We start from the raw sequence: 27,123 nt of genomic DNA, 5'->3' as shown, positions 1-27,123 counted from the left end.
TTGATGAATAGAGAAACATAAATACTGAAAGAAGTGTTTGAGATTGAGTTGAATGTTTCTCTCTGTGTGTGTTAACAGATCTCTGCACAGACAGCAGTGGACGACACCGAAAGGATCTTTACTCAACTGATCCGATCCATTGAGAGAAGACGATCTGAGGTGATACAACTGATCAGAGATCAGGAAAAGACTGCAGTGAGTCGAGCTGAAGATCTCTTGAAGAAACTGAAGCAGGAGATTGATGATCTGAGGAGGAGAAATGATGAGATGGAGAAACTTTCACAAACAAAAGATCACATCAGTTTCCTTCAGGTAACTCAACACTGTACACTACAACATACATTACAATAAATACATCTTGACTTTAATCTGATAGGATTGAGTTTTATTCATGTCAATAGAGTAAAGATCACGTCTAAATCAACACAAATCTGATTGTTGTGTATTGTAGGTTTGATGTTTTTGTGTTGTGTTCATGTAGAGTTTTCAGTCTCTCTCTTCATCTTCTGGATCTTCAGACAACATCACTGTCTCTTCTCTTCTCTCTTTTGATGATGTGATGAAATCTGTCACTAAACTGAAAGAAAAGATGGAGGATTTCTGTAAAGAAGAGATTGAAAAGATATCTGAGGAAGGTAAAGAAACATCTCAAACTAAGACTGTGATTTACTCTCAGAAACGAGTCTTACAGTAACATCAAATATAACAGAAGAAATACAGAGCAGATTAAAATGATGATGATTTTATATGAAATTTAATCTGATGATGTCACTTTATTTTCTTTAGTTTTATTAATTGTAGTTATTCCCACCAATGAACCCAAGACCAGAGAGGAGTTCCTACAGTGTAAGACACATTTTATTATTATTATTTTCTCATTCATTACATTAAGATCTTATAATACACTATAAAACATTCTGGGTTTAAAAGGGATGAACCAAACCTGTTTAATATGCTGGGTCAAATATAAACATTTTATGGGTTAAATTTAAGTGCTGAATTTGTCCCTTTTATAACACATCTATCATCACTATTTTCCTCTTGTCAGAATCGTTCAGATCTTTTCTTCTTCTAACAGATGAAACTGAAGAACTGACTGTTGACTTGTTGTCTAATATATCTGACTGTAATAATATAATCAATGTTATTCACTTCATCTCTTTAAATGATCAGTGAATAGATACTGTATATACACTAACCTGACCTTTACATTCATATTAACAAATATTATAAACTAATGTACTTTAAAATATGATGTTTTTATCTTCCTCAGTATTTCAGTCTCTTCTCTCTGGATCCAAACACACCACACAGACGTATCCATCTGTCTGAGGAGAACACAGCGGCTGCTTGCACTGACACAGATCAGCAGTATCCTGATCATCCAGACAGATTTGATGGTTGGGTTCAGGTGTTGTGTAGAGAGAGTTTATGTGGACGCTGTTACTGGGAGATTGAATGGAGTGGTCATGTGTATATATCAGTGTCATATAAGAGCATCAGCAGGAAGGGAGGAGGTCATGAGTGTGGATTTGGACGTAATGATCAGTCCTGGAGTTTGTACTGTTCTTCCTCTGAATGTTCATTTATTCACAATAAGATAAACACAAATCTCCCTGTAGTGTCCAGTAAAATAGGAGTTTATGTGGATCACAGTTCAGGATCTCTGTCCTTCTACAGCGTCTCTGACACAATGACCCTCATCCACAGAGTCAACACCACATTCACTAAACCTCTCTATCCTGGGTTTAGGTTATTTCGGAGCTCATACGTGAAACTTTGTCATCTAACAATATAAAGGATACATGCTTAGATAGTATGCACAAGTGTCATCTAAACCAATTTATATAAGTTGACAAATCCAAAGGCAAAAACTAAATTAAAACGGATACACATTAAAATATAGCTGCAAGAAGTGATACCGGGGTCAAGCCAAAGAGGGCACAGAATGACTCATGATTTTAGATCTAAGTTTTTAGTAGATTAAGGCAAAAAAATGCCACTTCAAATCTTAAAACCACTAGGTGGCGCTGTACTGAAACAATAGATTTTGCCTCAGACGGTTTGGTATTGTTTGACTTGGCATGCCTCAAGGAATTTAACAAGACCACCTTCATGGTTTTACTCATGTTGGCAGTAGTTCTAAGCAAAAACAGCCATTTATCAAATCTCGTGACCACTAGGTGGCGCTGTGACGAAACTTTGCATGCACTCTCAGGTTATGATTGTAATGACACATTCCAAGTTTCGTGTCGATACACATAAGTTTTGTAAAGAATACAGCCATGTATCTGTTTTTTTGTGCTCTACAAAAAATTTGTTGACGCGATATACGGAAACAGAAGGGCGAATTAACACGAATTCCATAACTTTGAGTGTCTCAAAGTTTCATGACGGAAAATAACGTCATATGGTGCAATCAAATTGGCATGAGCCAAGAAATCAAAAGAAACAAGAATTTTCACGACTTACGGACAGAAGTTATAAGAAAAAACATGCAAGTTTGGACTGTTGGTGGCGCTAGTGGGTTTGAGATAGAAACTCCAAATTTGCTGTCGGACCTATTTGGACTCTCCTCTATCTCTGTTCCAAAATTCATAACTTTCCTACGTACGGTTCTATGGGCTGCCATAGACGCAATAGCAGAAAAATAATAATAAGAAGAAAACTAACGTTTACAATAGGGGTCTTCGCCCATTCTGGGCTTGACCCCTAATTATATTTTCTTGGGCAGTAACAGATTACATGTAACAACATTACATAATCTGGATACAAAAAAGGATAACTACAATCTCTTACAGTTATGTAAAAAAGATTTATAATGCTCATGAATAATATACTCAGATTGCTGGTATATTTTTGTAAAAAAATCCTATTATGATTACAATTGTTTGAATTAAAACAAAATAAATTGATATATTTATATTGTCTAAATCATTTCACTTTTTTAAAATGGCTTTGAGTTTTTTGAGTTCTGTCTAGATTGTCTGTCTAACTTTAGTTTATAGACTAAACCACATTAAAAGCTAAATCTTTGTATAATCAGATGTTTTTTTATTTAGTTTATGATGAATATTTGGTGCAATGTTTATGTCTGTAATGTATGAGTATGTGATAAATATAATCACTGTTCATGAGGAGTACAAATGGAAGAGTTTCGTTGCAAAACGAGATAACTTTTTGTCAAAACATATTTATTATTATGTTATTGTGTTATTATTTTGTTTTATTGTGCTACTTAGCTGTATTTTTTAAGTTATGAAGGTTTAAATCAAAACAAACCAACTGCAGTGGAATTGATATTAATTGGAATGCACAACCAAAAAACTAAACAAGATTTCTGAAAAATAAAAAAACGGAGTTATCACGTTTTGCAACGAAACTCGTCAAATAATGTAATATTACAACACACTTCTTCTAAATCTTTAGAATTTTGTTTGTTATGTGTTTTATTGCTCAAATAAATACTTGCATTTGAATGAATGTCTGTATGTTTCATCTTAATAAATCATCTTCATGGACAGATTCAGGCCAGGAGCTTCCAGACCTCATCTCTCTTTTATTTTAATACCAACATTTCTCTACATTTTTCTTTTTCACTCAGGTAGTGAATTTCAGTTTCATCATTTATGTACAGTACTTCTTTCAATTTTGTTATGTTGCAGCCTAAAACTAAAAATTTTAATTAAACAAAGCATATTAAATGATACCATGTAGTGCTGTTGGTTGGTAGCTACATTTTTCTGAGGTTTAATTACACAGAATTGATGATGAAGTAATGCATTTTATAAAATTTAATAAAACTGGGGGCCCCTGATACCATCTCAGATCTGGTATCAGACAAAAAAATCTTCTGCAAATTCCTCAAAATTCTCAAATAGAAAAAGTCTGGCACGAACCAACAGGGACATTTGCTTGTCAATTTTAAAAAGTGCATTGTTCTATATCAAAATTTAAGCAACAACCGGTAACGAAGCTGGAGAACTGTTAAATAGGTTTTAATAAATTACAAATTGTTTTTATTAATTACAATACAATTTACGTTTATGTCAGAAATTATTTATACAACTTTTATTATGCCTGTATCGTGCTGCTGCGTTAACCAATCAGTGAGGTTCTTCTATTCAAGCAGCCAATGAAAGATTACGTTGTTTGTGGCTGTTTCCTCGTTTAGTACGCATGCGCCTTGTGCAGCATGGAGCATGAAAGGGCAGATCAGCAATCATAATAGAGATATGACTCTATAAACACACTTATAATGTGTTTTAACTTTTAAATCTGAACCAGAATAGCAGTATTTATCGGATATATTCGGTCAACGCATTTACAATGTTTCGGCAAAGCAGGACAATCATCACAAAACTCAGAAATTTGAGGTAATTTTTATCATCTCAGCATCTGTCAGTTAAACTTCACTCAACCCGGATTCAGTTACATGCGTAATGTGATTTAGGTTGTTATTTATGTTAGTTTAATTAAATCCTAGTGTATTTCTTTAGCATTGTTGCAAAGCAGTTTTACAGAAAATACATTTTACCACAAACAGGAGAGACATTAGGGAAACACCGTAGAGATCAAGGTGAAAAATATATGATATTAAAATACATCAACATCTGAAATTGTCACGCGTCATGTCGAATAAATAAATGACTGAGGTGTTTAAGTATTTGTCTGATGAATAAATAATGTTTGTGTAGTTTGCAGTGCTCATGGAGGTCAAGAGGAAGCTCAGCTGTAGAGAGAGCACTGAAGTACACAGCGGGACAGAAGATTCATGGCTTCACTGTCACTGAGGTAAAGACGTGAACACACGCACCCGCACGCGAGTTTAAAGTCGCATTGAAATTAAAATGAAAACTGTAATTTGTTTTTGAATATTGTGGTATTTTTTTTTTTACAAATGTTTAATTATTAAAAAAAATATATATATATGTGCCCTCATAAATAATCAAAAACACACATCTCACCCCCTTTTCAAAACGATCTCTCTTTACTTCCGGTCATATGGTATGGCAGGTGGGCGGGGTCCGGGAAAAGATCGCAGCGATTAAGCTGCATTCGTACTGGCAGAGTAGCAAAGCGATGCGATCTCAGCGATTTCAATGGAAGATTGCCGACTTCCGGCGACACGAGCGACAGTGACTGTTGGCGACTCAAAGTTGAGAAATGTTTAACTTTATGCAAATTATGAGCGACTTTCGGAAGCGTCTACCAATGAGTACATAGCAGTGGAGTTTGTTATTCGTCTCTCGTCAGTTAATGGAGTGGACGGTACTCATTTGTTTTTGACAACCAGATTTAGAAACCCCTCTTTTAAAAGAAACGAGCGAAGAAGAAAGTCGCTTCTGATGTGAATGTTCCTTTAAGCTTGTTCGACTTCATGCGGCGCTGCTAGAACTGACATGCGGATGACATCAAAGTACAGCGAGAGCGAGACGAAAATAGACTTTGTATGATTTCTCGAATCGCTCTCGTGGTACTTTGACGTCATCCGCCTGTCGGTTCTTGCAGCTCTGCATTAAGTCGAACAAGCCTATTAGCAAATAGCAACATGACCCAACTTTAAACGATCCAATTGGTTCTCGATGGATGAATTCCAAAATCTAGCCCTGCCTTTATTTTTTTCACTTGGATATACATCACCACGGGAAAAATAAGACAATCGCTACTTCCGTTTCATGCCGACTTTAATGTTATCTATCTAATCTTTAATTTTTCAAATATCTGAGTTACCATAGCTGCACATGTCCTCAAAATGATAGTTAGCTTTCTCAAATTTTTATTTCTATAGTAGTGATAATAACTAGTTGTGGTATTTTATACACGTTTTAGGTAATTTTATAAATTTTACAGTTCCAGTTCTAAATTGGAGTCAGATAAAAGTCATAAAAATGTGCATGCGTAAAAATGTAATGCATAGAGTTGCGTTTAAAACAGACACGGACATGCAGCAGCTTGCCATAGTATAGGGCAATACTTCCGGGTTTAAAAAGTGGCGCCACCTAGTGGATAATAGTGATATTGCGGAAAGACGGAAATACTCGTCATTGGCGGGGAAGCGTTTTCTCTTGATTGACGAGATATCTCGTCAATGGCGGCGAAAGAGTTAATTAATAAGAATAATATTATAACGAAATGTAGCAAATTATTGAATATAATCATAGTATTTTTAATACTTAGATATATTTTTTAGGTTGAACTGTTTATTTTTGCTATTTTATTTTCCAATACTTTTATAATTTAAATTAATTTTTATGTATTTGCTTGTTCAGCGCAAAGGTAATGGGTTAATTTCCCAGGGAACAGACATAAAACGGTTAAAACGTATAGCCTGTGTTCTCTTGCATCATATAATACTACTTAATGGTTTAATATGATTTAAGGTAAGGTTATGGCTGGTTTCTACAGAAGTGCACTGTCAGGAAAAGGGTCAAAAAAGTTCCCTTGCTGTCACTGGGGTTGTACCTACTCAGAGAGAAAACATTTGCTCTAAAAGTTGATATTAGCACCTCAGATGTGCATATTGGTACTAAATGTTTACATATCTCTACACCTAAATTCATAGTTTCTTATGTAATACTGCTTGTTATGATTGTGTAGGTAACTGCGGTTCCAGATTTGTTTCTAACAGCAGTTAAACTCAACCATGATGTTACCGGAGCTCAGTATCTACATGCAGCCAGGGATGATACCAACAATCTGTTCAGGTAAAAATGTGTTTTTAATATCCTTTGATCTGTAATCTGAATTTATTTAGAATATTTTCCTAATGGTATTTGCTTTTATTTGTGTGCATTCTGTATGTATTCTTCAGCGTGCAATTTCGTACCACACCCATGGACAGCACAGGTGTTCCCCATATTCTCGAACACACGGTTCTGTGTGGTTCTCAGCGGTTCCCCTGTAGAGATCCCTTCTTTAAAATGCTCAATCGCTCTCTCTCCACCTTTATGAATGCTTTCACAGGTACAGTGCGTCCCTCTCTGTGTGTTTTGGTGTTTGTTTATTAAATATATCTGTGTCTGATTAGGTCAAACTCTTTCCACAGCAAGTGATTACACGATGTATCCGTTCTCGACCCAGAATGCCAAAGACTTCCAGAATCTTCTGTCTGTCTATCTGGATGCTGTTTTCTTCCCCTGTCTTAGAGAACTGGACTTCTGGTAAAGGACATGACTTAATAGCTTAAAGAAATAGTTCAACTATCATGAAAATAATTTTAGTCACACACAAATTTTTATCTAAACCTGTATGCAAAAGAGGAGATATTTTTTAAAGGATGCAATGCATCATGCAACTCTCCTTACCTGAAGCATCATTTTTTTTTGTGGCCATAATATGTGCCCTTAAAATAACATGACCGTGAGTAAATAAAGTCAGAGCTAACTCTTCAACACATTGTTTTAGCTGGTTTTTGTTGTTATTTTCAGGCAGGAGGGCTGGAGACTGGAACATGAGGCTCCTACAGACCCCTCGAGCCGGCTGGTGTTTAAAGGCGTCGTCTTCAATGAAATGAAAGGAGTGTTTGTATGGAAATTGTTCTTTATTTTAAACGTACAGTAGTATTGTGCAGAAGTCTAATGGTGTGTTCATACCAGATGCGAATGAAACGTTAAATGTGAGTGATTTACATGTTAAGTCATTGCAAAGATGTGATAGACATCCTGTGACGTGAATTGAGCGTTTCGGGCATGCAAGTTGAAAAATCTGAACTTTGGCAGATATTCGCATTGTAAACCAATCAGGAGCTTGCTCTAGTAGTGATGTGATTACGATGTAGCGAGTGCAGCAGAAATATGAAATAACAGTGGAGGACAAAATCATCGTCACTGTATGTGGACACCCGGAGCTGTACGACACATCTTCGTTCTTTTATAGTAACAGGAATTAATAGGATAATAGTAGTGGGTGATTCTCACGAAACCATTGAAACACAACGGCACTAATGATTTTAGCTTTAAAATGTGTAATATAGTAACATTAAAAAGCATCAGAATTAACACAATACTGTGTTCTACCTTGCACAATGTGTGATTTCAACATAAGAATTTATAATTGTAAATTTGATCTCATTTTCTGCTGAAATTCTCATTACCGCAATGTGTCCGGCTGTGTTTGAACATGCGTTATGTTGTAATTTAATCCAATTAACACAAAAATATTAAGAAAAAAATAAATGGATGTTTTGCTAGACTACTTTAGACGACAGAAAATTTTTTACTGAATATTCATGTATAATAATAATAATGAAGAAAAATTAGGAAAATGATGTGTCCATGCCTGATGTTCTCATCCTCCGCAACACTTTTTGAGAACAGTTTAAGCACACATACAGAATTTTATTAAAGTTTAATTTTGAGTGACCAAGCACATGGACCAGTTACTTCAAGATGGCTACCAGGTAAGATCATTTTTTTACAGTTAATTTGAAATATTGTCTTGTCAGAATTTTTACACGACATTTTGATTATCATTACCGCAACAGATGCTTATTAAATGTTACTTTGATTTTAAATGCATGTGCAGAATCTCCAAATTATGTTCTTTCAGGTTTGTCATGTCATTTTGAAAATATGTCAGTGTTGATGTTTTCTGACTGTTGCGGTAATGAGATTTTTTAGGACTAATTTTTAAAATTATGTTACAAAAAGTGTTAAATGATAATTAAAAGTTTTTAAATTAATGTTCCCATTTACTCCAGACTTTGTTTTTCAATGTCTGGTGGGAAAAAAGTAAATTTAAGCAATTTTTACATTTTCATGCTTGACATTTTTAAAACCAAGTTTTCGTGAGAATCACCCGAGTAGGTCGGACAAATCTGGTAAGTTGTAAAAAAGCTTTTTTCCTCAATTTGAGATGTATATAATTTGCCAGCTTTAGCTAGCTTGTTGTCTTAATGAGCGTATTTGCGTCTGCATTTCAAGCAGTAAATTATGCAAATTTTATGCACAAAGGAAACAAGTTAACTTAAAATGTGAATAGCAAGATTTGTTCACTTAATTTTCATTTGGTATGAACGCACAGTTAGGCCGCCACCTAGCTTGATTTTTAAGCAACGTTTTAATGACCATATATGGTGGCCAGACATTTGCACATTTATACCATGGTAAATTCACCACTTTTTTTGTGATGTACTCTCTGTTTGTTTGTTTTGTGTGTATCCAGTCAGACAATGAGCGTCTGTACGCTCAGCACCTGCAGAATAAACTTTTGCCGGATCACACGTATTCTGTCGTGTCTGGAGGGGAGCCGCTAGCGATCCCTGACCTGACCTGGGAGCAGCTAAAACAGTTTCATGCCACACACTACCACCCCAGCAATGCAAGGTACACACGCAATACCACACAGAATCTGATACAATGCAAACCAGTTTAGTACGCAATGCTCATTATTGCATATTCTGCGCATGGTGCAAGGATCTTTACATATGGAGACTTGCCGTTGGAGCAGCACCTAGAACAGATAGAGAGAGAGGCTTTGTCCAAGTTTGATCGAACACAACCCGACACGGCAGTTCCACCCCAAACACCCTGGAACAAACCCGTAAGTAGGAACGTGTGTGAAATCCACAGAGGATCAAAACACAATCACTGGGGTTTAGTGAAGCTCATGTGTTGTTTGTTTTGTCCTTCAGAGGATTGATCATGTGACATGCAGCTCTGACGCTTTGGCTCCTGACCCTGTTAAACAAAACACGCTGTGCATGAGCTATCTGCTGGGAGAGTAAGTGGACACATAATAACACCAGCTGTATCTGTGCTAACACATACACATTGACATTATAAAACTGTGTTTTCAAACTGCTTAAGATGACATATATACATAAACATTCATATAACACAATGCACTACCAGTTTAGCTAAAAGAACTCACTCTTTTATTTACCGATATTGATTTTAAGCAGGTTGCTTAACTAAAAGTAACACTTGCAGTGTTTTTGTCTGTGTACAGCATTACCAACACGTTTGAGACATTTACCCTGAACCTCCTGTCCTCTTTGATGATCTCCGGTCCAAACTCGCCATTCTACAAAGCCCTGATTGAGCCCAACATCGGTACTGACTTCTCTTCATCAACAGGGTAGGACCGCAAACCAAGATGACTTTTGACTGGATCAGTTTTTAACATATTTACGTTCTGCTGTTACGTTCACTGAGATCGTAACTTTAAATGAAGTGTGATTTAACGCAGGTTTGATGGCAGCACTAGACAAGCGTCTTTCACCATTGGTCTTCAGGGCATGGCAGAGGATGACTGTGAGAAGGTCAAACACATCATTGCCCAAACCATCGATGACATCATAGCGTAAGTATTCTTATATTGAGATTTATACATCATACACAATTAAGCGTTCTATTGATTTAAGGTTTGTTATGATGGGACAATATTTGGCTGAGATACAGCTATTTGAAAATCTGGAATCTGAGGGTGCAAAAAATTCTAAATATTGAAAAATCACCTTTACAATTGTCCACATGAAGTCCTTAGCAACTGCATCTACTCACAAAAATAAATTGATATATTTATGGCAGGAAATGTACAAAATATTTTGCATAATATCCTAATGATTTTTTGCATACAAGAAAAATCATTTTGACCCATACAATGTATTTTTTGGCTTTTGCTACAAGTATACCCATGCTACTTAAGACTGGTTTTGTGGTCCAGGGTCACATATGTTTTAGTGATTATAAAATTAGGTTTTATGCAGATGTCTTGATTTATTTGTGAATTATTTAACCGTGGGATTATGAAATGTTTCAGAACTGGTTTTGAAGAGGAACAGGTTGAAGCTCTGCTACATAAGATTGAGATTCAGATGAAACATCAGAGCACCAGCTTCGGCTTGGCTTTGGCTTCAGTAAGTACACATATGTGAGGACCTCCAGTGTGCTTATAATAATTATTTTGGCCTTTTATGAACCGGGGTTGTCACCTGCATAATAGCTCTCTAAAGTTTTACAAGAAAAATAATATTTTTTACTGCATATATTTGGACATCAGATATTTAGCAAAACGATTACAAACACACATTTGCTGTCTTGAAATAGTTGAAATAGGCAAATAATTTCTCTCTCGGTCACGCTCTCTCTCTCAGTATATTGCATCCTGTTGGAATCATGATGGAGATCCAGTGGAGCTCTTGAAGATCTCTGAAAGTGTGTCTCGCTTCCGTCAGTGTCTAAAGGAGAACCCTCACTTCTTACAGGACAAAGTCCAGCAGTATTTCAAGGTAGTATTCTTTCACGTTTGCAGTTATAACTACTTATTTGGAATGCATTGATATATCAGCCTATGGTCTCATGATTCGATTTGATTGATTATTATGTGAGCGGCTTGATTCAATCTGATATGTTGATGCATCAAAATGCGTTGCATCCTCAATTTTTAATGAAGTTTGTTTAACTAATAATAACCCTAATCCAACCAATCGGCTTCTTTGATAAGGCGTGTATCGCTTAAGAGACGTAATGTGGCATCCTTAAAACATGGGTTTGCTTAGGAAGCAGGCAAAAGTTTGCTTTTGAATCATGCATGGCATTGATGTTATATGCCGGTTTGTACAGCTAAACACGACATCAAACACGCACCCAGGCTATGTTTACATTCATGCGTTTATCCTTTAAAATGCGTTACCTTTGCTATTTTACGCCTTTCATTTACACTACATCACCGTTTTTGACCCTCATAAATGGATTCGTTCGCAAACGCTGCAGACCCTGTTTTAGTTTGAGAACTCAGACGTTGCTCTAAGTGTAAATGAACGTAGACGGAGTCTTATGTAAACGAACAGCTGATGTTAACATGACAGCGCATCATTTTCAAAGTAAAAATTATTTTATTCAGGTAAATGGAGGTTTGCAATGGAGGTTTTGCCAAAAATAGTAAACATCTACCAACCAGCTATTATAAACGCTATATCGGATTGTTTTAACATGTATTCTTATAGATAATGTCTGTTTTATATTTATGTTTGAGTATTGTTGGGTTTAAATATTGTTATAAAGTGTTTATGTTTTGTTTAAATTTAATTAGCTTATTACGAAAGAGAGACTGTAATTTTAAATGCCATATAGGGCGTTGTAAAGGCCAATATGAAAGGAGAATTGTAATGGGTCAGACATTATTTTCGAGTTTCTTGGTTGTCTGTCATAACGTTTTAAATGTTTTATAACTGTTATAATAATAAAATGCAATGTTTTTAAAATGCAAATAATAAAATGCAATGTTTCTATCATTTAGATAACAGGCAAAAAAGTAAATATAGAAAACAGTCGTTTTAAACATTTTGTGAACATTTAAACAGCAGAATGTAACATTACTCTAACGTTCAGACAACCAATAAACATTCGTAAAACGTTAAACGGACACTTTTGATGTTTGCAGAACGTTTTTGTAAACGTTGGGAACTTTTAAGGAATGTTCATAGAACTTTTCTCTGTTAACTGGGTAGCATCATCTCCAGGCTTCACACCAAACTGTTTGTCTCTACAACAGCAGTGTTTGTGTTGTGTAAATGTAGTTGTGCTTTTTCAAGGATAATACACATCAGCTGACTCTTTCCATGAGTCCTGATGAGAAATTCCTGGAGAAACGGGCAGAAGCTGAAGAACACAAACTACAGCAGAAGATACAGAGCCTCACCGATGTGGATATTAAAGACATCTATGAGAAAGGTACCATCTCAAGATGTGAACCGCTGAAAATATATCAGGTTTTGGAGTAGATTTTTATTGGTATTGTTTTGTTACAGGTTTACAGCTGTTGTCCGCTCAGAACACAATTCAAGACGCTTCTTGTCTGCCTGCGTTAAAGGTGTCCGACATAGAGCCGACCATTCCCTTCACACCTGTACAGCTGAGTGCCGCAGGTGAAAGCACATTCAGCAAATACAGATAATGGATAAGCGATGTTAAAACTATAGAAGCAAAGCTTTTTCTCTCTCTGTCGTCTTTATGCAGGCGGTGTCCCTGTACAATACTGTGAACAGCCCACCAATGGCATGGTGTATTTCAGAGCTATGTGTAACCTCAACTCCCTCCCTGAAGACCTGAAGATCTACGTGCCTCTTTTCTGCAACGTCATCACCAAGTATAAAACACTTCTTATGATCTAGCACTGATGCATAATGTTTAATTGCATGTAATAATCCAGAATATGTAAATCCTGGTGTACAGTAGAGTTGGTTAAGATTAAACTGATATGTGCACGCACTCTGTACTTGTATCGATCTGAGCCCGGGGTGCTTTCGTCATTAGGATGCGATTGTTTTGAACAAAGCGGGACGTAAAGCGCTCTCTTGACACTGGAACCCATCCTAATGTTAGGTCTGTGTTTTTATTTGGAGTCAGTTGGTGCGCAATGACATGCAGCCCTCTCACATGCCATAATATTGCTTAGTTGCATTCACTTAACCCTGCTGTGTGCACCATGGATTGCACGCAGGTATTTATCTGCCCCAAGCACCGGCATGTGTTTACAGTTTGGGTTTGGATTAAGTTCTGCTGTTTTTGCACTGTTGTTTTGCACAGCAATTTAAAATGCAAGTAAAAAATAATTTACACGCATCAGCAGAATAGAGCCCCATGCACTGCCAATTTGTGTTTCAGAATTCAGTTTCATTAAATTCAAGCAATTTGTGTGTGCGTGCGTGCATGTGTATACACAAATATTCAGAGAAAAGTTTAACATTTTTAAGTTTTTAAAAGAAGCCATTTTCGACTACATTTTCGGTTTTAGGCGAAGTGAATCTTACATTTTTGGCCCAGAATTTCATTTCGGTGCATCACTAGTGGCATTGCTAGACTTAACTTGTAATTAAATTAACACTGCTCAGTGTTTACATTGCTTCAGAGAAACACTGAAACTGTGTTAAAAATAATCTGTGACTTTATCCTCTCTATCACCATCTCTGTTTGAAACCAAAAATCGGATCTTTCTTGAAGAGTTATTTCTTAACTTGGGTTTAGATGTTGGCTTTGTTTTATTTTAAGGATTAGTCCTTTTTCTTAAAAAAAATCCAGATAATTTACTCACCACCATGTCATTCAACATGTCTATGTCTTTCTTTGTTCAGTTTAGAAGAAATTATGTTTTTTTGAGGAAAACATTCCAGGATTTTTCTCATTTTAATGGACACCCACATGTAACAGTTTTAATGCAGTTTAAAATTGCAGTTTAAGCACTCTAAACGATCTCAAACCAAGGCATAAGGGTTTTTCTATAGCAAAATGAGTGTCATTTTTACAAGAAAAATAAAATATATGCACTTTTAAACCACAACAGTGCGACATCACATAATTGCGTAATGCCGTGGAAAGGTCACGTGTTACATATATGAAACGCAAATTTGCGGACCATTTTAAACAATAAACTGACACAAAGACATTAATTAGTATCATTCGACATACAACAACGTTGGAACGGTCCTCTTTCTTCACACTTGTAAACACTGGGGCGTAGTTTCGAAACGTCATCCGTAACCTCTTGATGTGATGAAGTATTACATGGGGTTGCGCTGCCGAGTAACAGGACCGGAGATAGACGAGAAGTTGTGGTTCACAAGTGCAATATTTTTTATTTTTATTTTCAAAAATGACAACCGTTTCGCTAGATAAGACCCTTATGCCTCGTTTGCAGGGTTCCCACGGGTCCTTGAAATCCTTGAAAGTTTGTGAATCTGGGGGAAAAAATTTAAGGTCCTGGGAAGTTTTTGAAAATATACATAGATAGATACAGGTCATTGAAAGTGCTTGAATCTATTTTATGCAAGAAGTTTTCAGAAAAAAAAATTCTTATTATTTCCTGTGTAGTGTAGGATAATATCATCAAATTCTAGACTTTTTAAGCACAGGTGTTAAAGTGATCGCTTTAAATGCTTAAATTTTCTGTATGTGAATGTTGATTCAGACCAAAATGCTTTTTTGCCTAGTTGTGTTTGACACATGAAAACGTCTCGGGTTACGTATGTAACTGTTGTTCCCTGAGAAGGCAACGAGACGCTGGGTCTCCTTTGTCATACTTCCTGCGTCCCTGTAACGCCGTCTTTGGCAATATTTCAGATAGTGATATACTTCCTAGCTCCCGCGTCACCCTGTCTTTGTCGTTAAGCCTCACCATTGGTTGAATTTGATGTACACTTTCAGACGCACTTACCCCTGAAGGCGTCCCCAAAGTGTCCCCGCAGTAACGCAGCACGAGTTGACTCAAAAGGGAACTGTAACACGATGTAATCTTGCTCTCACTTGAAATGTGTCCCCACATTTAGTCCTTGAATTTGAGGGTATTGGACCTGGAAAGTCCTTGAATGGTCCTTGAATTTGGAGTTAACTAAGGTGTGGGAACCCTGCGTTTGGGATCGTTTAGAGTCCTTTGAAACTGCAATTGTAAACTGCATTAAAACTGTTACGTGTGGGTGTCCATTAAAGTCCATTAAAATGTGAAAAATCCTCAAAAAACATAATTTCTTCTCAACTGAACAAAGAAAGATATCAACATTTTGGATGACATGGTGGTGATTAAATTATCTGGATTTTTTTTAAGAAACTGGACTAATCCTATAAAGTTGTCATTATGGTGATCAGTGTTTGTTTTAGTTGGACACTTAATACTTGATTTTTAGCTTTTTTTATGTTTAAAACATTCTTTAAAACACTGCTTTATTGTTACTTTTTTTACCTATATAAACACTTATGTTTATGTAACACTGTGGATGTTGGTGTGCAGAAATACAATCTCTATTTCACACCAAGTTGGGCTGTGGTGAGTTGGACTATCGTCAGCAGGCCCAGCGTATTGAGCTGAAGACCGGAGGCATGACAGTCTCTCCACAGATCATACCAGACACTGATGACCTTGATCTGTATGAGCAGGTATCTCCGTCTTAACAGACCTCTTATATACCCCTATCTGCATACATGTGGAGCATTTTGAAAAATAATTTATGAAGCTGAATGTCTTTTAAAACCATCTATTTTTACCAGAATGTCGTCATTTGTGTTGCGTTGTGGTGTTTATAAAATGTTTGTTTTGTAGGGTATTATCCTTTCTTCTTCCTGCTTGGAAAGAAATCTACCGGACATGTTTCAACTGTGGAGTGACACATTTAACAGGTCAGTTTTGTTTATAAAAAACTTGTTAAATGCCAGGTAAAATATGGGTTACAGCGTTTTTGAATCTTCATCATTTATTCACCCTTTTACCACTGCAAAAAATGACTTTCTTACCTAGTATTTTTGTCTTGTTTTCAGTTAAAATATCTATAAAATTCTTAAATTAAGATATATTTTCTTGATGAGCAAAATGACCAAGGAAATAAGTCTAGTTTTTAGACCAAAAACATAAACTTTTAAGTAAATTAGTGCTTAAAACAAGCAAAAAATCCAATGGAATGGATCAATTTTTCAAAATAAGTTTACTTTTTTCATAAACACTTAATTTTCCTATTCAATTGGAAGAGTTTTTTGCTTGTTTTAAGCAGTAATTCGCTTAAAGTTTAATTTTTGTCTGAAAACTAGACTTATTTTCCTAGATCATTTTGCTCTTTAAGAAAATGCATCTTATTTTAAGAATTTTTAGATATTTTTACTGAAAACAAGACAAAAATACAAAGTAAGAAAGTCATTTTTTTTTTGCAGTGTGTAAGTCTGTCTGCATTTACATGGTGACAGTGACACTGCATTAAGTACGATTAAAGATTTTTGAAATCTGCATTTTCCAGTCCCCATTTCAATGACGAGGAGCGTCTTCGTGTGCTGGTTATGATGTCAGCTCAAGAACTGGCCAATGGGATCTCATTCTCCGGTCACTCTTATGCGATGACACGAGCTGCTCGATCCCTCACACCAACAGCTGACCTGCAGGAGACCTTCAGTGGGATGGACCAGGTAACATTTTACATGTTGTTCTCAAGTGTTTGAGGGCTTAAGCAAGAACAAAGATTGTTACTGACGTTTTAATTTTAGGTCAAATTTATGAAAAGGATAGCTGAGATGGCAGATCTGACATCAGTTTTGAGGAAACTTCCAAGGATAAAGAGACACCTGCTCAATCCAGAAAACATGAGGTAAACAATGCTATATTTAAAGGGATAGTTCGGCCAAAAACGATATTAAACCCATGATTTACTCACCCCCAAGCTGTCCGAGTTGCATATGTCCATCGTTTTTCAGACAAACACATTTTCGGATATTTTAGAAAATATTTTAGATATTTCTGTTCATTAAATGTAATGTTGCGGGGTCCAGGAATAGTCCACGACCTTCAAGTCCAAAAAAGTGCGTCCATCCTTCACAAACCAAATCCAAACGGCTCCAGGACGACAAACAAAGGTCCCCCGCGGGCAACCCATGCGGCGCTGCCGCAGAAACATCCATATCTAAAATGTTACCAACTCCACAAACTAGCTTCCGGCAGCGCCGCCATCCTAGACTCAGGAGAGAGGATTAGCGTAGTGTACGCACTTTTCTTAGTGACGTATGACAAATTCGGAGGGCGGGGGCACCGAGCAGCAGCAGAGAAACTCTGTACGCTGCGTAAGCTCTCATCCTGAATGCGCATCACTCCAAAATGGCGGCGCTACCGGAAGCCAGTCTACAAAGCCAACAACACTTCAAATATGGATATCTCTACAACAACACCGCACGGATTACCCTCAGAAGACCTTTGTTTATCATCCTGGAGCCGTTTGGATTTAATTTGTGAAGGATGGACGCACTTTTTTGGACTTGAAGGTCATGGACTATTCCTGGACCCCGCAACATTACATTTAATGAACAGAAATATCCAAAATATCCTCCAAAATATCCGAAAATGTGTCCGTCCGAAAAACGGCGGACACACGCAACTCGGACAGCTTGGGGGTGAGTAAATCATGGGTTTAATATCGTTTTTGGCCGAACTATCCCTTTAATACTACAATCCACATTACGGTATATTAGATCAAACATGTAATGGTGCCTTTGCCTAATATTGCAGACATCCCGGATGTTCTGGGAGTGTTCAGCATATTGATAGTGATGCCTGCAAGCAGGGCCTGAAGTTAACTTTTATGACCACCAGCCACTGTGGCAGGTAGATTTACAAATCCACCTGCCACAGTGACTTTTTACCAGCCAGTTTTTTAATTTATTTTTTGCCTGAATAGTGAATGATAAAGCTGTCTTTATTGTACAAATTAAATATAATTCTTTTTTAGAGTTACAAAAGTGAAGTTTTCTTTGTCTTAGGTTGTTTGATTAACATTAATGACACAGACTTGAGAAGGTTAATGGAGGTTACTGTCTCATTAAGACCAGCACAAACTGTTTTTATGACTCTCTATACATACACTTAAGACATAAAGAAATGTTTTATTAGAAAAAGAATACTGTTGAGATCATTTTGTTTATATGTGCATTGTCAAGAGCAGAAAGATTTTATGTACGCTTGCTTTTAAGAACGCGTCTCTCCGATGTTCCCTATTGAGTGCCCTTAAACCAGCGCGTGCACAAAGAGACAGAGGGGGCACAAACTGCGCACATAAACGCCCCACATACGTTGTTTTTCATTACTCTATTCGCAAAATGTATGTTAATGTACTACAGTATAAGACACGCAACTCTCTCTAAAGTTTACACATCACGAGTTCTGATCCGTCACAGCAGCGGTAGTTACACATCTTTGCAACTGCGATTGTACAGTAGCCTATATCAGCATTGCATGCTCTTCCCATCTCACCAACAGTTTATTACTTACTCGCACATCCAAACGTAGTCAGAGAAGTGCCTCATCTTCTTTCCAATCGCATGAACGTTGCGGAACAGCAGTCGCATCCTCTCAATGAATCAATCAGTGTGCATCAGTGATATGGGCAGGTTGATAAGAAATGAGCGGGTGCCAGTTACGAGTCATCCAAAGATATTTTAATGATATTCGGGCCTCGGTCGGTCGGGTTTAAAAACTATTTTAAACAAGTGGGGCGGCAGTGGTTGAGTGGTTCATGTAGGTTGTCTACAAATCGGAAGGTTGGTTGTTCAATCCCCGGCTCCACCTGACCAAGTGTCGAGGTGCCCTTGAGCAAGACACCTAACCCCAGCTGCTCCCGACGAGCTGGATGCCGCCCTGCATGGCTGATACCGCCTTCGGTGTATGAATGTGTGGGTGAATGTGAGGCAAAATTGTAAAGCGCTTTGGATGGCCATTGGTCTATGAAAGCGCTATATAAATGCAGTCCATTTACCATTTACCAAGTGCGGGCGGGTTTATTGAAAACGTCGGTCGGGAGTGGGTTGTTTATACAATGACCCGCGCATCACTGATTCGCATTGGCTACCCGCCAATGTGGCTGGTAGATTGACAGTGTTACCCGCCAATTGCAAGATCCACCTGCATTTGGGGCGTGGTCGGGTGTTAATTTCAGGCCCTGCCTGCAAATGATGTAAAATATCCTAAAAATTATTTATTTGAGAGTGTGCGAAACCTCTTTCCAGATGGGATGTCTGATGTTGTATTGATTCTTGTAGTTTAAAATAAAATTTAATTACAGACAGTATTTAATCATTTTTGTGCAGTAAACAGCACTCCAGTATTGCATTGTAATTCTATCTTCTAGGACAATAATCGTTTTTGATTCAAACAATTACAAAAAGATAATTGAGGTAAAACAATTATTGTGCAATAAAATATAAATTGCATGCTGCTGCTGGACAGATGTGTTTGTAAAACACTTCGAAGGCACCACTGCTTTTGCCTATTGCAACACAAAAATGTTAAATAAATGCATGTTTTCATAGTCACTGAGTAATCGTTTTAAATAATCGTGATTACAATTTTTTTTAACCAAATTGATGATTTGATATTCCAGGTGTGCAGTGAATGCCACACCGCTTAAAATGGCTGATGTTCAAGGTGAAATGGAGAGGTTTATCCAAAATATAGCAGCCAATAGAAAGGAGCGCAAACCTGTCAGACAAAACATTGTTGAGGTAAGCAGCTGGTCACACTTCAGCTAATGCAGTTCAGAAATACTGACCGCAATGTTTATTGCCTGTAATATTAAACAACTCAGTATAGCAAATCTTTGTTTTAAACCTTGATACGTTATAAACATAATATGGTTTATAAAAATGATAAGTGGATACTGCATACCTGTCAAGTTTTGGATTTGAAAATAAGGGAAATTTTCCGGCGCCCACCGCGAACAGTCCCACCACCAACCCAAACAAGCTCCAGTATTCCTTACATTTTAAGACTGGTGAGGGCCGGATAATATTTTTTTAAACTTAGTGCTGATAATTGTGTTAAAATTAACTAAACAAACTAATTCATTAGCAAGAAAACTAGTGAAACACACAGCTCTAACTACATTTCATAAGTCACACTCATACTGTACATACTATACACACAAATTTGCATCTGTACAAAACCCAATGGCCTTAGGCTGAAAAGCCTTATTTTAACTTCTTTTGCATTATACCTTAATGCCAAAATTATTTATAAACCATTCAAAGAAAAAATTATTTATTTTCTTTGTAATGAGAACAGTCATTTAGAAAATGAAAATGCTAGATTGATGGGGCAGTGGCCCAAACCAGCCTCCCTTTCTATTCTCTGTCTTTATTTTGTGAAGGCATTGGTGTTTTTTGTATTTTTTGTCTACAAAGTGTGCCAACAACAGCAAATTTAGTGTTTATGTTAACTTAGATCTGACCGGGAACATTTAATTCATTAGACAAGCATTGAAACGATAATAATGTGGATATTTTGTTGCTGTTTGCTTGCTAACTTGTTAGCACTTTTAGAACACCGACAGCAAATCATTAACCGAAGAAATACGTAAACAAACTTCCAAATTACTAATTCTGCGGTTTAACAACTGATATAATGTAATAAATGTACCTGTTAATGCAACAAACTTCAGACAGAAACTGTCGTCTTCGCTCTCCAGGCAGAGAGTGCACACAGAGATGCTTCGGAGCGGGTGGGAAAACACGAAGTGGATTAGCGGAATCAGTGGATCTTTAGCGATCTGGGATTGGGAATGTTTTTTATTACTCCGCACGGGCATTATTATTTTGTAATAACGCAGGTTAAAATACAGGAGATTTACGGGAAAATACTAATTCGGGAGGACGGCGGGAAAGAAGGGTAAAATACGGGACTTTCCCGGCCAAAACGGGATACTTGACAGGTATGGGATACTGATAGAAAAAAAATTCACATCCAGACACTCGCAAGTATGGAAGTAAAAAGCCTTTATTGTAGCCCTGTCTTTACAATAAAGGCTTTTTACTTCAATACTTGCGAGTGCCTGGATGTGGATTTTTTTCTATCAGTATCCACTTATCAATTTTTAAATATTGTTCCCCTTCTGGAGCACCTATAGTTATGTTTCTGAGTACCAGATGCGTCCCTGAGTGATATATTCTTCTTTTTACTCTGATAATATGGTTTATATTTGTGTGTTTATCTGTAGAAGTCCTTGGATGCTCACACTGGATCAGCTGCGAGTCGTAAACTCGTCTCAGTAAGGACATTGAAACATTAACACAACATTCATATAATATAATATATTCAACCTTTTAAGATGTTTCTGTAATATTAAACTCACTCTCATCCTCCCAGGAACCTCATTTTAAACCCTGTCAGATGAAGACTTACTTTCAGCTTCCCTTTCCAGTGAACTTTGTCAGCGAGTGCGTACGCACCGTCCCATTTACACACGCCGATTTCCCCAGGTGAGAATCCACCCTGTTCACTCTTAAACACATCATGTGTGGGGTAATAGATTCATTTCAAAATTAAAAACAGTATGTGTTATAGTTTTAAAACACGTTGAAAAAATATTTTCATTCGGAGGCCGCCATTTTGTTTACATCTACTATTTTGACTGCAACCGTTTGACGTCATGTATTGTGGTGGCACACCTGCCATTAAACACACAAGATCATCAACGTCATCTGTTTAACCCTTTCAATATGAACCAGAGAGTAACACAAATGATGAACAGTACAGAAATGTAAGATAATCAAAATAAAGATGATCTGAGAGGTAAAAATGTGGAGTAAAACATTCTCACATGATAAACTATAGTAAATATTGTAAACTATAGAAATATTTTGCGACAACCATTATGTGCCGTCATTGACCCAGAATGCACTATAAAGACGCCCTCCACAGATCAAAATGAGAATTACATGTTTTTTTGAAGTTATAAAAATATTTAGTGTATATTTGACTTCTACTACTTAAAATCCATTAATAAAAACAAGTATTAAAGCATAAGAGTCTTCATAGTCGAGGTACCCTTAAAGCCATGAAACACATGAGACATTACTGATGCAATGTGCATTCCAAACCACCACTTACATTATCTACAAATGTATTTTAACAGATAATCCTTAAATAATACTATATATCCTCAGAATTGACTTGCATTACAAAAGAGCAAAAGCTCGTCTGAAATGGTAGACGGCACCAGTTTAGTATTTTATTTGGGACTGTCTAAAATGCTTTCACCTCAAAAATGCATCACAAAGTTAAGAAAAGACATACTGTATCGCTCCTGCGGTCACACAGATTTTAAAAGTATATAATGTCTTGTGTCTCTTTCAGTCTATGTATTTTAGCACGGATGATGACTGCTAAGTACTTGCATGGAGAGATCCGAGAAAAGGGCGGAGCTTATGGAGGCGGGGTCAGATTGGGAGCAGGTGGTCTGTTCTCCTTTTATTCCTATAGGTATGTCAAACTTTTTTATTATTCTTTTTCTGTTATCATTTTTTACTTTATTGCTTTTTGAAATTTGTATTATCATATTTTGTATCTCTGTTAACACCTTATAACAGTTTGCTCATCCAAAGTGCTTTAAGAAATTATTTTTAAAAGCACTAATAATAACTTTATCTTCCAGAGATCCGAACTCCACGCAGACGCTGTCGGCTTTCCGAGGCGGAGTCGAGTGGGCACGAGAGGGGAAGTTTACGCAGCAAGACGTCGACGAGGCAAAGCTCTCCGTTTTTTCGGCTGTTGATGCGCCTATAGCACCCTCAGATAAAGGTTAGAAAATGAAAGGCATATTTTTTATTAAAATTAATGAGTGATGTTTTGTTATTTTTAATTCTGCTGTAATATTTTGTGTGTAGTATGAGAAAAGTATAGTATGTTTAGATGATATTTTTGATTCATGAGCACTTCTTCACTGTGCTGCAGGTTTGGGACGATTTTTAAATGGCGTTACAGATGAGATGAAACAAACCTATAGGGAAAGACTCTTCGCTGTGACGGATAAAAACTTAATTGATGTTGCTGGCAGGTAAAAAGGCATTTTGTCTAGATTTTAAATTTAGTGTTCTGGTTGATATTTTTTAAAAGTTGTTTTAAATTGTGCCTGTTATATGTGACCCTGGACCACAAAACCAGTATAAGTTGCACGGGTATATTTGTCTCAATAGCCAACAATACATTATATGGGGCAAAATTGTTTTCTTACAGAATGTAACATGATCTTTACTTAATATCCTTTTTACATTTCCTACTGTAAATATATTACTAATGATCAATACATTTGATATGTGTTACTAAGGACTTCATTTGGATAACTTTAAAGGCAGTTTTCTCAGTAGATATTTTTTGCAAACTCATTCAATCCTGACAAACCTTACATCAATGGAAACCTTATTCATTCAGCTTTCAGATGATGTATACATCTTAATTTCAACATTGATCCTCGTGACTGATTTCGTGGTCCAGGGTCACATTTATTAAATGATTACTTAGTCAATGAATAAATTATATACACAATAAAAAATTTCTATAGATTATAATCTTTAAGGACAGTACAATTTGCATAATTTATTCAAAACCACAGGGAAATTATAAAATATGCAAATTGTAATGTCTTTATAGATTATAATCTATAGATATTTTACTTATTTTATAATTTCCCTGTGGTTTTAAATAAGTGAAGTAAAATTTCTATAGATTATAATCTATAAGGACAGTACAATTTGCATATTTTATAATTTCCCTGTGGTTTTAAATAAGTGAAGTAAAATTTCTATAGATTATAATCTATAAGGACAGTACAATTTGCATATTTTATAATTTCCCTGTGGTTTTAAATAAGTGAAGTAAAATTTCTATAGATTATAATCTATAAGGACAGTACAATTTGCATATTTTATAATTTCCCTGTGGTTTTGAATAAATTATGCAAATGTTACTGTCCTTCTAGATTATAATCTAAAGAAATTGTACTTCATTTATTTAAAACCAAAGGGAAATTATAAAATAAGTAAAATTTCTTTAGATTATAATCTAGAAGGACAGTAAAATTTGCATGCATTATAATCTGGACTGACAGTAACATTGCATGCATTATAATCTAGAAGGACAGTAAAATGTGCATAAATTATAATCTAGAAGTACAGTAAAATGTGCATGAATTATAATCTAGAAGGACAGTAAAATGTGCATATATTATAATCTAGAAGGACAGTAAAATTTGCATATATTATAATTTCCCTGTGGTTTTTAATAAGATATATAACACTTCATTAGATTATAATCTAGAAGAACAGTAAAATTTGCACACATCCCTGTGGTTTACTTTTCTTGATATTTTTTGCAAAGCTGCTTTTGACTGCAATGTTTCATTTGCTTCAATCCCATTTTTTTTTTCAAAAACAGGTATCTAGCAATTGGCCAGCAGACGCACGGAGTGACGATTTTAGGACCAGAAAATGAAAGCATCAAAAAAGACCCATCCTGGGTGGTCAAATAGGTGATGTTCCTCAATCTCTGTTATTAGAGAAACATGCACATGCTTTATCACGCACAAGTCATGCTTGTACTCTTTTACAAGAGTCTTTAGACGCACATTCATGTCGATTTCAGACATCATGATGAACAACGGCTCGATTCTTTCAGGTGCTGAAACTGCCCAAGTTAGAGCATCATTTATAAGAACAGATGAATATTACATCATCTTACGTTTACATTAACACATATGTTGTGTAATGAAAGATTATTTATGAGATGTATTTAATAAATATTATTCATTAGAATGATTTTGTTTCATTTTCAAACGATTTTAGAAAAGTTGGAAATCTTAGGAAAAAAATGTAAGCATTATGACATCAAATGTGCATTTTATTATATTATATTTTCTGTATATGTTATCTAATAAATAAAGTCACATAATTACAATCTAAGTTTATGCATCATTGGTTACACACAATGAATTTTAGGACAAACATGTACACTAACACAACATCTGCTTTGGTACAAACAGCTTTCATAAACACACAGGACAAGAACTAGATAGCTGTGTAACTATGACACATTAGTGCAAGTCAGCAGGATGATGATGATGATTCTCTATAGCTTTATATTTAAGAAAAATAAGCTCTACAATAATCATTATAACTCGACTATTCACAAAATATAGCACTTTGCCCAGTAAATGGGGATAATAAAATAAGCGCAGAGATTGTAACCTCACAATACACTGTATAATGATTTTCTTGGCTGAATGTCTAGTGTCACAATTTCATGTGAATTGATACATCGTATATGCTTGTGTGCTAACATCAAAGTACATTTCCATAGATCTGCTGTGGGTTTTACACAAAGCTTACTTTAAATAGCCGAGTGGTCTTTAGCTCTCAGACGAGCGATGTGTTCCAGCTGGCCTGAATCAGACACGTCATAACTGGTTTTGTACTTGGCCAGTATCTTCATGAGTGGCCGTAGTTTGAGCCACCATTGTTCCTTTGGGATCCTGTGACTGGAAGAAAGCATTTCAAAATGTATTAGATTATTGTGCGCAGTTCATTATTCTTTTGTTTTAAAGCTGCCCAGCAAGCAATTTTACTTTGATAAACAACAAGACATCTTTTCAAACACAGCTCAGACATTTAGACTAAAACAGGGCATTTCAGTGAAAAAATTAAGAGACATCCAATCACAGCCCAAATATAAATTAAACAAAACCAAACAGCTTGTCATCACTGTTTACTTTGTTTACATGATAGATTTTCAGACATCTCACAACTCACTACACAAAAATAACATACCCACTTCTAGCAAAGATAAACTGGAATTTGGTTAACTCATAGCCAGACTATATTGGGTGAAGTTAACCTAGATGGTGAAATGACAGCTATAGCTTGCTGGGTGTTTACAGACTAAAGAAAATCCTGCGTGCCTCCTTTTCAACATATTAATAGTTAAGATGTACAATGTAGCCATACTTAAACATTTTCATTTGATTATCCATGATTGTATTATCCATCCTATTTTAACTAGTAATTTAACTAAAGGTACAACAGGTTAGTGATGGTCGCTTTTGAAGCACTGTTTCATGAGGCTTCGAAACTTTTACTAATCTTTTGTTACGAATCATTGGTTTGGAGCATGTTTTAAAACTGGCCAAGACACGTGATTTTAGCAAACGAGGCTTCATTACATCATAACGGTTTCGAAACGTTTTTACACTATTTTGAACTAGCAGGTGTCGCCAACATGTGTGGTGTTTCAAACGCTTCGAAAACTGAGTCAATTTTCGAAGCAATTGGTTCAATTGATTCAAAGCTTCAAAAAGCTTTGTTTCTTTCATCACTACAACAGGTATCTATTGTTGAACTAAAAACTGCTGTTTTAACCCATACGGCAAAAAAATACATTTCTTTGGTCAAGAATATGATTTAAATATATACTAAATAGATTTTGTATAAAGTAAAGCTTAATTAAATATATTTTTGAATTAGAAAATATATTTAGTTTTAACCTTCATATATTAACATTTTTTAAAAATGTATTTTAAATTCTTATTTTACAACCCATACGGCAATAAAAAATTCCCTGGCCAAAATATAAAAGTTTTTAAAAAATGTATAAAGTATAAAATGTATAAGCATGTATAAAATATCATTTAAAAAAAAATATGTTTACAAGTTTACAAATGCAAATTTAAAAATATAAAATAAATGCATATATTGGTAAAAAAAAATTGTTAACATACAAAAAAATGGCCAAAAATATATTTACTGAAATATATTTAAAATTATATTTGAAAATATTTTTTTCGTATGGGAAACATCTTGACTAACATCATCGGTGCAATACTACAATAAAATACTA

General features: G+C 35.8%; 3 protein-coding genes across 6 annotated transcripts in view; 2 read left to right on the top strand and 1 right to left on the bottom strand.

Moving 5' to 3' along the window:
* The window catches only part of LOC141349067 (tripartite motif-containing protein 16-like protein), a 267,698-nt gene that overhangs the window by 1,039 nt on the left and 239,536 nt on the right, over positions 1-27,123 (top strand). Inside the window, exons 3-6 of one of the 2 annotated variants that reach the window (XM_073857427.1) lie at positions 79-312; positions 482-635; positions 787-841; positions 1,270-3,575. In XM_073857427.1, the coding sequence (XP_073713528.1) occupies positions 79-312; positions 482-635; positions 787-841; positions 1,270-1,798 (972 nt within the window). In that variant the 3' untranslated portion in view covers positions 1,799-3,575. Of the gene's footprint in view, positions 1-78; positions 313-481; positions 636-786; positions 842-1,269; positions 3,576-27,123 lie in introns of those variants that run through there. The other variant, XM_073857421.1, reaches the window with a different exon arrangement.
* On the top strand, positions 4,165-25,768 carry LOC129443211 (presequence protease, mitochondrial). Its single transcript, XM_073857407.1, has 27 exons — positions 4,165-4,376; positions 4,698-4,794; positions 6,601-6,707; positions 6,815-6,966; positions 7,049-7,163; positions 7,431-7,527; positions 9,166-9,326; positions 9,417-9,543; positions 9,635-9,723; positions 9,952-10,080; positions 10,192-10,305; positions 10,765-10,861; positions 11,099-11,233; positions 12,539-12,677; positions 12,755-12,871; positions 12,963-13,094; positions 15,754-15,872; positions 16,036-16,112; positions 16,721-16,886; positions 16,965-17,065; positions 19,844-19,964; positions 21,455-21,505; positions 21,604-21,716; positions 22,594-22,719; positions 22,892-23,037; positions 23,191-23,293; positions 24,670-25,768. Exons 1-27 carry the CDS (start codon positions 4,330-4,332, stop codon positions 24,761-24,763), a joined length of 3,072 nt encoding a protein of 1,023 aa, XP_073713508.1. The 5' UTR covers positions 4,165-4,329; the 3' UTR covers positions 24,764-25,768.
* The window catches only part of LOC141351084 (ATP-dependent 6-phosphofructokinase, platelet type-like), a 36,086-nt gene continuing 34,073 nt past the window's right edge, over positions 25,111-27,123 (bottom strand). For all 3 annotated transcript variants that reach the window (XM_073857415.1, XM_073857410.1, XM_073857413.1), the window contains one exon: positions 25,111-25,768. In XM_073857415.1, the coding sequence (XP_073713516.1) occupies positions 25,621-25,768 (148 nt within the window). In that variant the 3' untranslated portion in view covers positions 25,111-25,620. The remainder of the gene's footprint in view (positions 25,769-27,123) is intronic.

Source organism: Misgurnus anguillicaudatus, chromosome 2, assembly GCF_027580225.2.
Source record: "Misgurnus anguillicaudatus chromosome 2, ASM2758022v2, whole genome shotgun sequence".
In the NCBI taxonomy this organism is placed as follows: Eukaryota; Metazoa; Chordata; class Actinopteri; order Cypriniformes; family Cobitidae; genus Misgurnus; species Misgurnus anguillicaudatus.
Note: the sequence above shows the minus strand (reverse complement) of the source record. Positions and strands in the feature narration are given on the sequence as shown.

Excerpts from the sequence above, each read along its gene's own strand:
- LOC129443211 (XM_073857407.1), top strand. The coding sequence starts at position 4,330 with ATGTTTCGGCAAAGCAGGACAATCATCACAAAACTCAGAAATTTGAG. Across the intron at positions 16,887-16,964 it reads CCTTCAGTGGGATGGACCAG|GTCAAATTTATGAAAAGGAT; the intron begins GTAACATTTTAC and ends TTTTAATTTTAG. Across the intron at positions 21,717-22,593 it reads ACACACGCCGATTTCCCCAG|TCTATGTATTTTAGCACGGA; the intron begins GTGAGAATCCAC and ends TGTCTCTTTCAG.